Here is a 13926-nt window from a genome sequence, read left to right as displayed (position 1 = left end):
GTTGGAAAACCGAGATCCCTCCAGACCCAGTTAATTAAAAAGCCAGTCCTCTTTATGAGAGCTTTCACCTCTACATACTGAAGCTCAGCAATACTATCAGTATCAACACTTGCAGCATGCAGTGCAATATACAGGATCCATACAGTCAGCTGCACAGCTTCCTCCTGTTTTCCGATTCCTCCCACCGACACACAGACACATTTTCAGCTGAGCGAGCAACTGTTTGAGCTGTAAGGGGCTTTTTTCTGCCTGTGTTTCTCTTTAGCTGTGGTTGCCACCCTGTAGCAGGGTTGGCCTGAACCTTTGCAATGCCCTCACTGCTTGCACTGCTCTGCAGACATGCACTGCTCTGCAAACATGCGCTGTAGTGGGGGAAGGACAGCCCGTAAGTCCATGCTGTGCCTTCACGGTGGGGCGTATCTCCCGCAGCAGCCAGGCAGAGCCTGAGGAGGCAATGTTTTCAGCTTTGACAGCTGTTTGGTCCAAAAGCACAACTCACAGCCCAGTGCTAGACCATGGACACTTGTACTTGTTTCAGGGGTTGGCTCTCTCACCCACGCCGATTTAGCAGATGTAAGAACTCCTGCATACAAAATTACTCTTATTTCATTGAACTGTTTTAAAAGTTGCACCTTTAGTTAATCCACTGTGGACCCAACCTCAATCAAAATTTTCATGTCAAAGAAGAACCAAATTTAAACCAGCCCATTCTTTTAAGGGTAGAAAAAGTCCAACTTCCTCTGGCTTTGCAGTACACAGAGTTCATGAAAAGACTCTCCATCCTTCAAACCAAATCAGACATACAGGCAAGGTTTTGTCAACGTGCATTACAAGCACAGCCCACCACAGCAAAGCCAACGATACCACCACTGTACCTGACTGGAAAGGGAGACCAGAGGCTGCAAGGGCACCCACTCCACACCCTCCCCAACTGCGGCACATGCCGACATACCTGCGCTGGTGCCAATGCCTGGCAGCCACGAGCTGCTGGGAGGTGGCAGCTCCTGCTCTGCACCCCTGCAGCCCTGGCACAGCACTGCTATAACCCAGCCCATGGTGAAATGACACAGCTCTATCACAAGACATGCTGGACCTGCTCACCAAGGTGAGGGCGTTGAGGGGCTGCAGTTAGGCCCAGCATGGGAGGAAGCAAGTCACCCAGGAGAGCGCTTCAGGGGGCTGCAATTAACCCTTCTGGATAAAATAGCACCGGACCCGCTCCTTACAGTTGTGGGCTGGGGAAAAGGAAATGCATCAGCTTACACGCCCTTGCTCTGGCGAAATGACATTAACCTCCAAGACCAATGTAAAGAATTAGTAACCCAACTTGATAAATTTAAATGTTTTTTTATTAACAATCATTTTACATTACAAGGATAATATGACAAAAGGAAGGTTCTCGTGTACATACTATGATATATCAACATAGCTCTATTCGTATCCAGTGTCCTAGGTCCTTTCACACAGGTACTATAAAGCATAGTCTGTAAAGTAATAACATTTTAATGTTCTCCAAAAGAGTGATATTAACATATTAATACATATGTAGTAATAGACGTCTAGATATTTTTCTCTCATTTTGTGTGTGTGGGTGTGGGTGGTGGTGGGGTGGGTGAGAGATTGCTTGAAACAGTTCAGCAGGGCTGTGCTTGGATGTGGATGTGGAGAGGTCTGAGACAAAACCTCTTGTCTTCTGGAAGTAGAAATACATTTTTGCCAACAGTCAGGTGAGTCTATGAGGATGCCATAACTGGCAGAAAACTCCGTAGCCCTCCTATAGCATTCAGGACATTACAGCATATGAGACATGGTTCCCCCACGTAGCCCAGTGAGCTTATTTGACATGAGGTGCAGTGCATGGGAGCCCCTCGCCGGGCAGCAGCACTGTCGGCATGGGCGGGTGGGCAGTGAGGCAGCGGGCTGAGCCTACGTGAGTGTCAGTGGCATCCGAAGGAGGGGGCTGGGAGTGAGGAAACCGTCTCTGAGGTTTGTGAGGAACACGTGCCAGGGAGCTCCCCACCGGCGCTGCGCGACTGAGGGGCTGCAGTGGAGTGGGGAGCCGCTGGCAAGTGGGTTGCGGCTGAGGTGGATTACCAGTTGTGTGGAGGAGAGAGGCCTGGGAGAGGGTGCTGAGGTGTGTGACAGGGCTTGGGGGGAGCTTGCACAGCGTCTGCTCATGCAATACCAGTGTAACGAGTTATTTGGTCGTCGGAATTACAACTCACCCTCCTCCCAACCGAAGCCAACAACTAAAACAGCGAGGAGTGCAGTGGTTGCCAGGCCTGGTGTGGAGCTGCAAAGCCAAACCTCCATGCCTCCCCTTCGACTCTTGTGGGGAAGCAGTGCAGTGACCCACCACCTGCTGCCAGCCCAGCCAGAGGTGCCTCTCAGGTCTCCCCAGGTGCCCACCAAGGGCTTCACCCTGCAGTGGGGTCACTGTCCTACAAGCGGCTGTGTGAAGGGAGGGATGAGGTGGCTGTCCATCCTGCAGGCATTGGCAGACACCCAGGGAAGGCTGATCCACCCCCAGTCAAAGCACAGAAACACCTGTCAGGTGAAAACAGGTGTCTCTTTGCATGGGCAGGGCAAGAGGGATGCACCCTTTGGTGCTTCTAGTCTGGCAAGGTCAGCATGCCGTGTGTTAGGGCCTAAAGGCACACATGTGCCACCGACCATGCCTTCTGCGTGACCACATCATTCCCTTTCCTCCAGAAAAGACACCCGGGCCCTCAGCCAGGCAGGCTGCTCACCAGCCGAGACGCAGCTGCGAGACCTGAGGGAGCGGAGCAGCTCCTGCAGCAGAGCAGCAGCCAGCCTGACCCAGCAACAGAGCTGCGCGTGCCTCACCAGCGGGGCTTGCACACTGTCATCCTTACCACTCCGAATTCACGGCCTCTTCTCATTTGTGCTGCTCCAGCTCTATACACCATCCCTGCCCCCAACAACCGTGCAGCAGCGACCCTCCCTCCACGCAGTAACGCCTTTGCTTTCCTGCTGCCTTTACCCCAGCACCACAGCCGTGTCACTGACTGATGCCCGTGAGCAAACCTACGCTCTCACTTGGTGCGGTGTGAGCGCCTGCTGGCACACGGTCTCCCTGGCAGCGTGCCGGCGACTGCTGAGGAATGCCGGGCAGAACAGCAGAAAGCCACGTTTTCACAGCACCAGTACCCGCAGTTGCCAACCGCATCCATGCAAAGAGAAAAGTGCATATGAGGGTGGGATATGTATCTGTCCAAGCCTGTCCACAGGACCTCAGCCAGAGGCTTACTCGGGAGAAGACAAGGACACTCAATCATTTTCCCCCCACCAAGACATTCCCCTATTACACAAATCTTATTTAGCACTTGGTTAACATGCCAGCAAGGAAACCCCTTGCCCTAACCACAGCAAAGCCCCTCTCCATAGAGTGCTATACACGTAAATGTAGGCCTCAGTGTATGGCTAAAACTATCCCAAAGTCCAAAGTCTTCAGTGTTACATGCCTTGTGCCTGAACACAGGGCCAGCCTTACACAAGGGTGGTTGAGTCTATCTCTATATTATATCTTTATATCTATCGAAAACATAGAAATATATAAATATATAGGATTTTATTTATAGATATATAAGCATGTGATTTTAATCTTTTGTACTGTGTGTATATGTACTGGGATGTGCGTATATACAATATATAGACCATATGCGTATGTACTGTATACATACACTAGCTTACATGCACACACATCATACGTGTCTCCAAGGGAGACAGGAATTGCATAGGCATTACTGCATTGAATACAATGGCTGGGGGAGCAACGTACCATTTCTCTGCTTTTAAGACCTCTTTCGACAGGGCTGAGGGGAATACGCAAAAGCAGATGCTGTTGCTGCTCATTTGCAAGCCAGCTGTCTAGGTTGTCTTACCCACTGGTCAAACAAACACCAGTCTTCATGAGATAAGAAAGAAAGGGGACCCTGAAGACCCCACGGGACACCTGGTTGAGTTTGTGCTGTGAGAAAGAGATGGACCGAGCCTGAATCATGTCTAAGGAGTCATGTCAGCAAAAGTGCGACCAGAACAGGGGACCATCGCTGTGGTCAGCTCGAGACCCAAGGCAGATGACACACTGGGACCCTGCCCACCGCATCCCCTCACAACCTCCTGTGGCATCCGCATACTTTTGCTGGTATGGGAAGAGCTTTGGTCTCTTGTGAGGATTATCCCTGCTGAGTTCAGTCTTGTGGCCGGAGGGTCTGGACCTCTGCAGCCACTGGTGAGCCCTGCAGAAGGACATGTCTGAATGTGCTTCATGGATTTCTGCTTCACAGCAGGGTAAAAGAGGCAAGGAGCCTGAGCAAAAGGTGAGGAGAGAAAATGGCAACAAAAAGGCCCATGGGCTAGAAATACAAACCCAATGGTCTAGAGAAGTGTGCATTATTCACAGTCAGATGCCATAGCAAAGGCGCAGGGGGAAAGAGAGAATAAAGAGCTCATTTGAGAAAAACTAAACCCTTCTCTCTTTGCAGCTGAAGCACTTCAAGATGCTGTGAACGTGTTCAAAACAACCTCCTCTTGCTCACTCAGGGCAGCAGGAAAGGCATGGATTAAACCTGATGCGTGGCTATCTCTGAACAAAGGTGGCCTCCCTCTCTGCCATGCTGAGTGAGCCCTCCCCATGCCTGCCGCTGCCTCCTGAGGTTTGCAAATAGGGCACAGAAAAGCACTGGCTCCCGGGAAAGGCTCAGCAGGCAGGCCACTGGGAAGCCAGGGGCACTTTGCATTGGTATTCCTCCCTCCTCCCTATCTTGCTCATGCCGGCAGTCACAGCAGTCACGTTTATCCATGGCAGTAATAGCTACAGATCTGAGATAGGTGGGTAAACCTACAGGGAAAGCTTTCAAAGCACCTGCGTTTGTCTAGGACAAAAGCTGGGCTTATTTTCTGACTTGGGGGCAATCAGGAATTGTTTGTGTTGTGGGAGCTGGGCTGGGCCAAGCCGGCTGCTCCGCCAAGCACTCATTTCCCCCCTATCACCAACGCAAGGGGTCTCTGAGCCTTCCCATCATGGGTATCTGCAATATCCCATGGCAGGGAATCACACTTCCTACTGACATCACTCACAGGTGCAGGCAGTTATTTGCAAAAGAAACCAGCACTTTCCCCTTGCCACCTGACTGCACAGATAAAAAAGCCACTCGCTGTGCATTTCGCTTTGCCATCAGGAATAAGAGCAGCCAGTGAAAGCTGTCACTGATGAGAGTGGGATCTGCAAACGCACCAAAGGGAAGGAGTGACAAATTAGAGGAATCATTTCTGAACAAGGCTCTGGCAGCTCTAACCTCGCTGACAAGGCAAGGCACCATTTTCTCCCCAGTGGCAAAAGTAAAGAGGCTCAGAGCAGGAGTTGTAAACAGGCCTCTCAGGTGCTCAGGACAAGCACTGGGGGAGCACTCCTGTCTGCAAAGGTGTCTGGAGACTGTCTGCAAGTGTCCCTTCCCTCCATGTAGGCCAGGCACTTTGACGGGCCTCTGTGACAGAGCCATGTGCAAAGGAGCTTCCACTGCAGCAAACAGAAAGGCAGGTGTTTTTTAGTTCCCCCCACAAAGAGCTATGGAGTTCGGCAAAGGAAAGTGGAAAAAAAGGGGAGGACGGAAACTGTCTTTACAGCCTCTCCAACAACCACGGCAGCCTGCATCAAGTATCTTTGTTACTTTTGCTTCTACTGCCTGCTGTGTGCATGCTCGACAAGGAAGACTGTCCCCCACCTGCCCATTCCCTGCTGGTGCATCAATTCACTTCTTGTCTCCAACATCTACGTTCACCTTGCTCATTTCCAGGTCAGAGACTGAGCAGCAATTCTTCTACCTTTTCTACCTGGTTTTTTTTTTTGGTGGGGTTTTGTTTTTTTTTTTTTATCTCCAAAAATTCTAACTAAGGAGGGAGCCTGCCATCTCCCCAGCAGGGAGCAGCTTTGCGACCTTTGTGGCAGCACCCTGAGCAGAGCTGAGTTGCCGGGCCTGAAGGGCTATACAAGCACCTCTTGTGGAGAGATCCCTATTTTATGGTCAGGCAAACAACCACCCAAGTCTGCACAGCTGGCGGGGGATTTCTAGTTTAATTTTCACTCCTCTAAATGAATGGGGGTAAATCTGATCACATCATTTATTGGGAAAGACAGGAAAAAATGCAAATCTGATCACATCATTTATTGGAAAAGACAGGAAAAAATGCAAACAAAGCCTTTTTTTTTTTTTTTTTTGCTTGCTAGGTGTTGCATATTGACACCCCAGCGCTGCAACGGCGCAATGACCTGACCTAGCTTGTGGCGTTCCCATGAGGACCGCAGGGAGAAGCGCCCAGCGCCTGCACTGCTGCCGGTGGTTCAGCAGCAGGCCCTGGTGCAGGTGCCCCCCACTGCCCGAGCCAGCCGGCAGGCTGCACATGCCATCTGAGGTAAGGCAGAGGGGACAGGGAGTAAGTGCTACGGAGGGTATGCCGCCTGCCCAGCCCTTGCTGCTACATTCGTGGGGTCTGCTCTGCTCCCTTTGGCCTCTCTGGCCAAAGAGCCCCGTTTTACAGCAAAGAGTGCAGAGTCAGGACGCAAGGATGGACCAACACTAGTGCTTCAGGTGGGCTCAGTCCCTTCTCAGTCCCACAGGGACAGAAGGGGAACACTCCCAAAACGCTGACCAACACCAGTCTAGCTGTTCCTGTGGGGTCTGAAAGCTGAGCCAGTCCACAGCGGCTTGGCTGTACATCTCTGCCTGGTGCTGGCTGTGTGGTTCTGCTGAGGGCAAAGTGGTTAGCGGGAGGTGAGCAAGACCTAGGCAGAAGTGCGTGTTTTCCCGGGGAAGACAGTGTGTGAACCCTGGCAGTGAAAGTGACTCCAAAAGAGATCGGTTCCAAACATGCTACATCTCCATTGAAAACAAACAAAAAAGTTTAAAAAATAAAATAATATTTTTTATATATATATATATTTATATAAATGAAAAGCTATCAACTAGCAGCAACGGTTCTAGAGATATCTTAGCACCAAGACCAAGGGCAGGGGGGTAACAGGAGAAAGGAAAGGTTCAGTGTTGCTGATACCACCATCATGTTTCCAAACAACACAGCTTGGCACAAAGCTCATCCCTCTGGGAAGTGAGATCATGTTGGCTCGGACACCTTCTGGACAACAGGTTCTCACTCCCATGATGGTCTGGTCAGGTTGGTGCTGTCCATGCCACATCAGCAGGGCAAGGCACTAGCATCTGTGGAGTTTTTGCACCTTTTTTGTGTTTTTTTTTTTTGTTTGTTTGTTTTTTATTTTTTTGCTTTTCTAACCTGAAGTGATATTGTGTGAATGCCTGGAGCTCATTTACTTTAAAAGAATAAAACAACGAAGAACCCCAAGCCCACAGAACAATCTCTTTGTGATGGAAGGTGCAAGTCCCCCATTCACATTTCAGCTGGACTCTGCATCTCTTCAAGAAAGGAAGAAACATTTCGCAGGAAGAAGCAGAGCATCCCTTCTTCCTGCTGTCATCAGGCTGCTGTGCTGTGGAACATGTTACCTTGGTCACAAGAGAATACGTGAACCTTTGTAGGACATCATCACATGAATATAATCCAAGATAATCTTGCATTGATAGCTCCTGCCACCAAACTGTGGCAGGTTTTTCTTTCAGTCATTCCAAACAAAACGAAACAAAACAAAACAAAACAAAAACCCCACAACAATCTAGGATTATAAAGACGTAGTATAAATAATGTAAATTAGAATATAATTTTTAAGCCTTTGAATCTCTGCCCAGAGATGGCTCTTGACTCATTGGCTGTCTAGCTTCCACAGCAGCCCTGGTTTTGAATGAATAGTTGTATATATATATATATATATATTTATCTCCTACAATATAAAAATATAAATGCAAAAATTTCCCCCTGCCTTCTCTATTTTGCTATTTTATAGTCTGCACATGACACCATGTAATAATATATGTATGATAGACTGGTACTATGGTTATCATAAAAGGAGCTGAAAGCCAAGTATTACTCTACAGCCCAAAAGTAGGGAGAATTGAGAAAGGGGCATCACAGTTTAGTGGAGGCATTTGTTTCTAAATCAGAAGAAAAAACCAAACTAACACCCCCAGCCTTTCCCTCCTGCCAGTAATCTCTGTAAGGAAAGCTCCCACTTGAGTCAAGAGAACTGGGTGGAGCTGGAGAGCCAGGGGCAACATAAACGCACAGGATGCTCTGTCGGAAATCAGAAATCTGACGGTTGTCAACAAAAGGCTCAAGTGGCTCAATAACTGGACTGAACAACGGAAAGAGAGGCAGAGATCAAAACCAAGGGGAAAAAGAAACAAACAAACAAACCCCGAAACAAAACAACACAAAAAAACAACTCAACAAACCGACAACACACATACAAAGGAAACCGCCGGGAGGCTGAGGCTGACAAAGACCCGTCATCTAGCTTATAGATAGTTAGGTTTGAACATGTAGAGTATGGCCCCAGCACATGCTTCTAAAGAATGAAATGTTGCCACCTACACTGCAGCTGCCATGGTTGGAGACACCAGTAAATGTCTAAACATTGTCTCAATCTTTAAAATTCTGCTTAGCTTCTATCAGACGCACATCGTCTAAACTTTTAAATTTTCAGTGTGGGTTTTTCCTTAATATAGATTATATATATATTTTTTTTATAATATATCAAAGTTTAGAGTATAGATTAAAAAAATTATTCAACAGCTTTCTGATCTGAGGCATTCCTTCCTAAATATCGGGGTAAAACTCAGAGCCATGGTCCATGCTCTGCAACATTGGCTTCTGATCAAGAGATGACATCCGGCTCAGCATTTCGGCTGACAACGCGTAACTATTGCCCGACTTCTCCTCGAACCAGCTATCTAGCGCCCTTTTGCAATCAAAGTTGGCAATAGGTGGCCCATTAACAGCAATCGTCAAAAGATCACTGAGCTGCTCCAGCGTGAGCCGAGAGCGGTTGTTTTTGCGCACCCTCTGCAGGGCGGTGCGCCCCTTCTCACAGCAGGCCGATGAGGTGGGAAGGACTTTGAGGATCTGAACTATTTTATTTAGGAGGGGGAATCTCTGTTTGTACTTACAAATGTGACTGAGCAAGTCTTTAAAACCATTTTTGGTATAATAATCCACTTTGAGTTCTCGCCACTCCATCAGCAGACTCCCTCGGGTGTCCATCCCCTCTCTGCAAACCTCTCTGGAAAATGATGGGACCGTCTCCAGGTGTTCGAATATTTGTACCATATCCTCTTTCCCATAGCTCATGAGCTCATCAGTGCTTCTGGGCCAAGCTGCGAGGTCAAATACCTGACAAGCCTTCACAAATGTCCGGCTACGGGAATCGAACCTTTGGGCTAGGATCACCTGGGTCTTCTGGCAGATCTTTTCTCTGATCGACTGGAATTTGGCTTCAGCCACCCGTAGGTTTTTCACAGCAATGCCATTAAAGCTTTCACGGAAGTTTTCCTCAAACTCCTGCAAGTACTCCCCAGGCGAGTCTGCTAGCCGGCTGATCTCCTGGATGGCCTCCTCTATTTTATCATCCACCTGTGACACAAGAAGGTACTCCCCTTGGAAGACGTAGGCGAGGCGTGAAAGCACAGCAATCACATCCAGCAGGAAGTAGATGAGTTTAATTGACTGGTAGTCCATCAGGAACTGCAGGAGGGCCAAGGCAATGGCAGATGCATCTGCCCTTTGGGTCTGGCCGCTGACATCTTTGAGATGGGCCACAACCTCCAGGTAATCTTTGATTAGAGCGTTGAGCACATTTTGCTCCCCAATGATCCACTTCACTGCTCGAATGTCCCCTAAGAACTCGGTCTCCTCGCACAGAGTGGCAGCAGTCACCCTCAACTCACACATGAGTCGGGGAGAGTAACGATAGAAACTGAGCAGTTGCTTCAGGTTGTTTTCTAGCTCCTCCAGGCATGGAAGTTCTTTGCCACTGATTGCATCCAAAATTTCCAAGTGTGGCCTGTGCACCATAAAGGGCAGGCAGAGAAGCCAGGGCAAGGTCTTTCTGATTGTCATGAACAAGTTGGCTCTCAGGCTGGCAGTAATGTTAGCACCATCAACTCCCAAACCAATTGTTGGCTTCTCATCCTGCAATCGTATTCCAAGGCTGGAAAAAGCCCTGTCTAATGCCTGGAGGTAACTGTCTGTTGTAGAAAAGCCCAGTTCCTGAAGAGACAGGAATTCAGTTGCCGGAGGCCCATCGCTGCTCGTGTACTGCACATAAACCGCGACCGTGTCTGCAAGCAAGTCATCGCTCTGCCCATCTAGAATGATGCTGAGGAAGGGAGACTGTCGGATGCGTTCAACCAGGTCCTCTCGAAGAGCCCGGGCGATATGGTGGATTAAGATTTGGCAGTCTCCCTCATTCATGTATTGATCCACCACCTTGAGTTCACACTTTCTCAGTAGTTCTGCCAGAGGCCGAAAGTCATAGTAGGGCCTGCCCTCCAGGGCCAAGTGGTAGGCTGTATTGAAGAGTAGGGTCATATTTCGGCACATCTCTTCTGTCTTCTCTGGGTGCATCCTGAGCTTGTAAAGCTGCAGGCACTTCTTGTGGAGGTTGCTCTGGCTGTGAAGCTTTATTGTGTGTATCTTGAACTGCTTTGAACCAATGATGAAGGCTGAAGTCCGAGAGGATTGCACTGTGTACTGCCTACAGACGTGGCACCACATTTCATTCAATGTTGGGGAGTACCGCAGAAACCAAAACTTTTTAAGCCACTCCTGCTTGAACCGCCGTATCCTCCGGCCTGTCGCAGAAGACATCTTGGAAGGCTCGTCTGTAGCAGCAATCATGTCATTGGAAACCGATTCATCAGCTGAGTCCACTTCTTGGTCATCGTCCTCCATAATCGTGGGAACAGAGATGATACTTTCTGAAGCTGTAAAAAAAAAAAAAAAAGAAAAAAAAAGGAAAAAAATACGGTATTTACAAAGTTGCTAAGCTACTGGTGACCGTAGAACATTGCCTGATGAGCCGGCCACAACCTGCCCTCTCCTGCCCACAATGCACTATGGGTAGAATTTGAATCATGGCTTTTTGAAGGGAAAATAAATCAGTGTTTCTACATATGAACTTTGTCTCCAACATGCCACAACAGACAGCAAGAAAGGACACTACATGATATGACCCAAATATTCCCTTTGGTGAAGGTTCTTGGCTGCTTGACAGCACGTTCCTGGAGGAAATGAAATGTATCTTCAGAAAGGGACACATGGTTGTGTTAAGGCAGTGGAGGAAACAGAGAGGGCCTTTCCAACAAGGGACACAGCAGGACATCATTTCATACACAAAGAGCACACATTTCAGTGTTACCACAGAGTCATTCAGACTTTCTTGGTAGCATGTGAGGCACTGCGGAGGGGCTTCCGCTGAAAGAGAGTGCATCAAAAATACAGCAAACAAACTGTCTGCAATGGAATGTCTTTTTTATTGGCAGTGCATTATTGATTACAATGGCAACAAATAGAGCAAGTTGTCATACAGAGTCTTTCCCAGACAGTGGTTTCCACTGTGCCCACAGCATCAGCTCCTGGCCCACCCAGTCACAAAACCACATGAATGAACCTTCCATGGAACCACGTGTTCACCTGAATACTCAGAGTAAAACACTTTAGATGGGTACACAGCACACAGGCATCTCACTACTCTCCTTAGGCAGGGTTTGGAGAATGCTGTTACTCGGCAAGGCTTACCTGTGGGGTCTGAGAACTCTTGGAGCTCAGGTACCTGGGGCGGTAACACAGGTGGCTCAGGTAACTTCCCAGATCTCAGCATGTCTAACTCTGCCTGCAGCTCCCGGATCTTCTTCTTCAGCCGGATGCAGTTGGGGCAGAAGGAGGTGGTGGGGATTTCGTGGGAGTTGCCTTGTGCAGAGGCCAGTGACAGCTCGGTTGGGCTGTCTGCTTTGAGTAACAGGGGCTCTTCTTCCTCGTCTTCAAGGATGCCCACCTCTTTGGCTGAGCTGAAAGAGGAACTGTGGGGGACCTTCCACTCCCCCTCACTCCGGTTTCTGCTGAGGCTCAGGGAGCCATGCTGCATGGCACTGCTACACCGCTCAAAGATGTCTTCAGCCTGGTTCTCTTTGAATTTGGCAGACTCCAAAGAAGCCTCCAGGACATCTTTGAAGATGAGGTCAATCTTTTTTTTCTTTGTTTGGGGGTGGAATTCCCCCTCGTCACAGCTGCGCTTATAGGGGCTCTTCCCTTGCTTTAAGGTGGCGAGCTGGAGCGGCCCCCTTGCGTCCTCTTGATTTTCCACATTCTTTTCTGACTTTTCCCTCTGTGACTTTTTGTCTCCTAGAAAGGAAAACGAGGGGTGGGGATTATCACTGGGAACCGAGCAACATCCCTCAATCTAAAACTCAAACGAAAAAAGAACAAAAAGGCAGGCTGAATCCCTGCAGGTCTGCATGTTGCATTACGAACCAGGGAACTGACACAACTCAGTGGAAACCGAGGCTTGTGAGAGGAGGAGCCCTGCTAATGGGCACGTCTGCAAAAACAGAGACAGTCCTGGGTAGCCACAGCAGAGTAGAACCCACACGCTTTAAAGAGAAGAGAAACTACAGGCAGCTTGTTTAACCTGAAGGTATAACCAACCTGTGCTGGAAGAGGACTACGAGGTGAATGACTGATCACAGTGGAACCTAACGCCCAGAGCCCAAGCGCCATTTTGGCTGGCTGGAAGACCTGTGTCTGTTTTGACTTGGTAAAAGGTATCAAGTGTACAGCAGTGCAGCGAGAGATTCGGACCGTTTCATGACAACCCCAGCGTCTGTGCACGCTACAGCACAAAGTTTGCAAGCCTCTTTACTGTCATCAGTTTGGAGGCTGCTCCAGAAATGCAAAGGTAAAGGAGTAAAAATAACTTGCACTCTTAAACCCCAAGGTACTCATTGTTAACTGAGCTACAATAGGTGAATGCCCTCCAAGAATGGAACACATAGCTTGTCCCAATGGAGTCTAAGAGCGTGGCCATTCAGTGATTTAAGAAAAAAAAAAAAGGCAAAAAAAAAGCAACCTCAGACAAATTATTAATTGCTTAAAATAAAGGGAATAGCCAGATTTCCTTACCTGGAAATTCAAAAGACGATAGGTTTGGCTCAATTTCCATCATTCTTCTATCTTGTAAATAACTTCAAGCATTGATGGCTTCCCAAACAAGACGCTGCTTTATGCTGATTTTTTGGGGTTGTTTGCTTTTAAAGTGTATTCATGCTTTCATAAGAGTTACGGAGCAAAAGCTACCATTCCCTCTCTAAGGAGAGCAATGCTAAGAATGCAGAAAAGATGCAAGACTCGACACAGTTAGAGTAAGGCACCGTAAAAAGGGCTGGCCTGAATGGCAGGGATTTTGCACTGGGTTTGGATGCTGGCTGGCAAATCTAGCCACTTCTTGAGTGAATCCATAACAACAGATCTCATTTTCAACACACTGATGAGAATTCCTATGGGCAAAGCTTTGAATCTCTGCCTTAGTATTTCCCCTGTTATGGACTGTAACAGCTACTGGCAGAAGTAGCAATTTAGAGAATGGATTCCTCTTCTTTCTCAGTGATTTTTTCCCCCAACCAACTGAGTGGTTCAGCCCTATGGAAAAGCCAGAAATCACAAGACAATCCCTCATATTATTGGTCTCAACTCCCTTGAGGAGGCGGGTCAGAAACTACCGACAGCAACAAAACCCAGGAACCATGTTATTTTTCCATGAGTTAATGAAGTGTGCCACGTCACGCGACAGAATCATCTGCGGGGGATTTCAAATCTTTTAAATTGAAAGTGACTCAACAGATTTTGGTGCCCCTCGCTGACCACCTCCCAGTGCCCTCCCAGCTGAGGCTGCAATGTCTCTCACAAGTCTACAACAGCCCAAGTGATGCTCCATTTTGACAA

The 13926-nt window shown here is 48.4% G+C and overlaps 1 protein-coding gene across 4 annotated transcripts in view; it reads right to left on the bottom strand.

Moving 5' to 3' along the window:
• Window positions 1-1331: 1331 nt before the first annotated feature.
• PRDM11 (PR/SET domain 11) overlaps window positions 1332-13926 on the bottom strand; it is a 52312-nt gene continuing 39717 nt past the window's right edge. For 2 of the 4 annotated variants that reach the window (XR_008822936.1, XR_008822937.1), the window contains exons 7-9: window positions 11728-12330; window positions 6218-10913; window positions 1332-6174 (exon numbers count right to left, since the gene is read on the bottom strand). Coding sequence is in view for 1 of the 4 variants with exons in the window: in XM_056345482.1 (XP_056201457.1) it covers window positions 8749-10913; window positions 11728-12330 (2768 nt within the window). In the remaining 3 variants the exon portion in view is untranslated. Of the gene's footprint in view, window positions 10914-11727; window positions 12331-13926 lie in introns of all 4 variants that reach the window. The other 2 variants (XR_008822938.1, XM_056345482.1) reach the window with 2 other exon arrangements.

Source organism: Falco biarmicus, chromosome 7 (genome assembly GCF_023638135.1).
Source record: "Falco biarmicus isolate bFalBia1 chromosome 7, bFalBia1.pri, whole genome shotgun sequence".
Lineage (NCBI taxonomy): Eukaryota > Metazoa > Chordata > Aves > Falconiformes > Falconidae > Falco > Falco biarmicus.
This window is presented reverse-complemented; position numbering and strand designations above follow the sequence as displayed.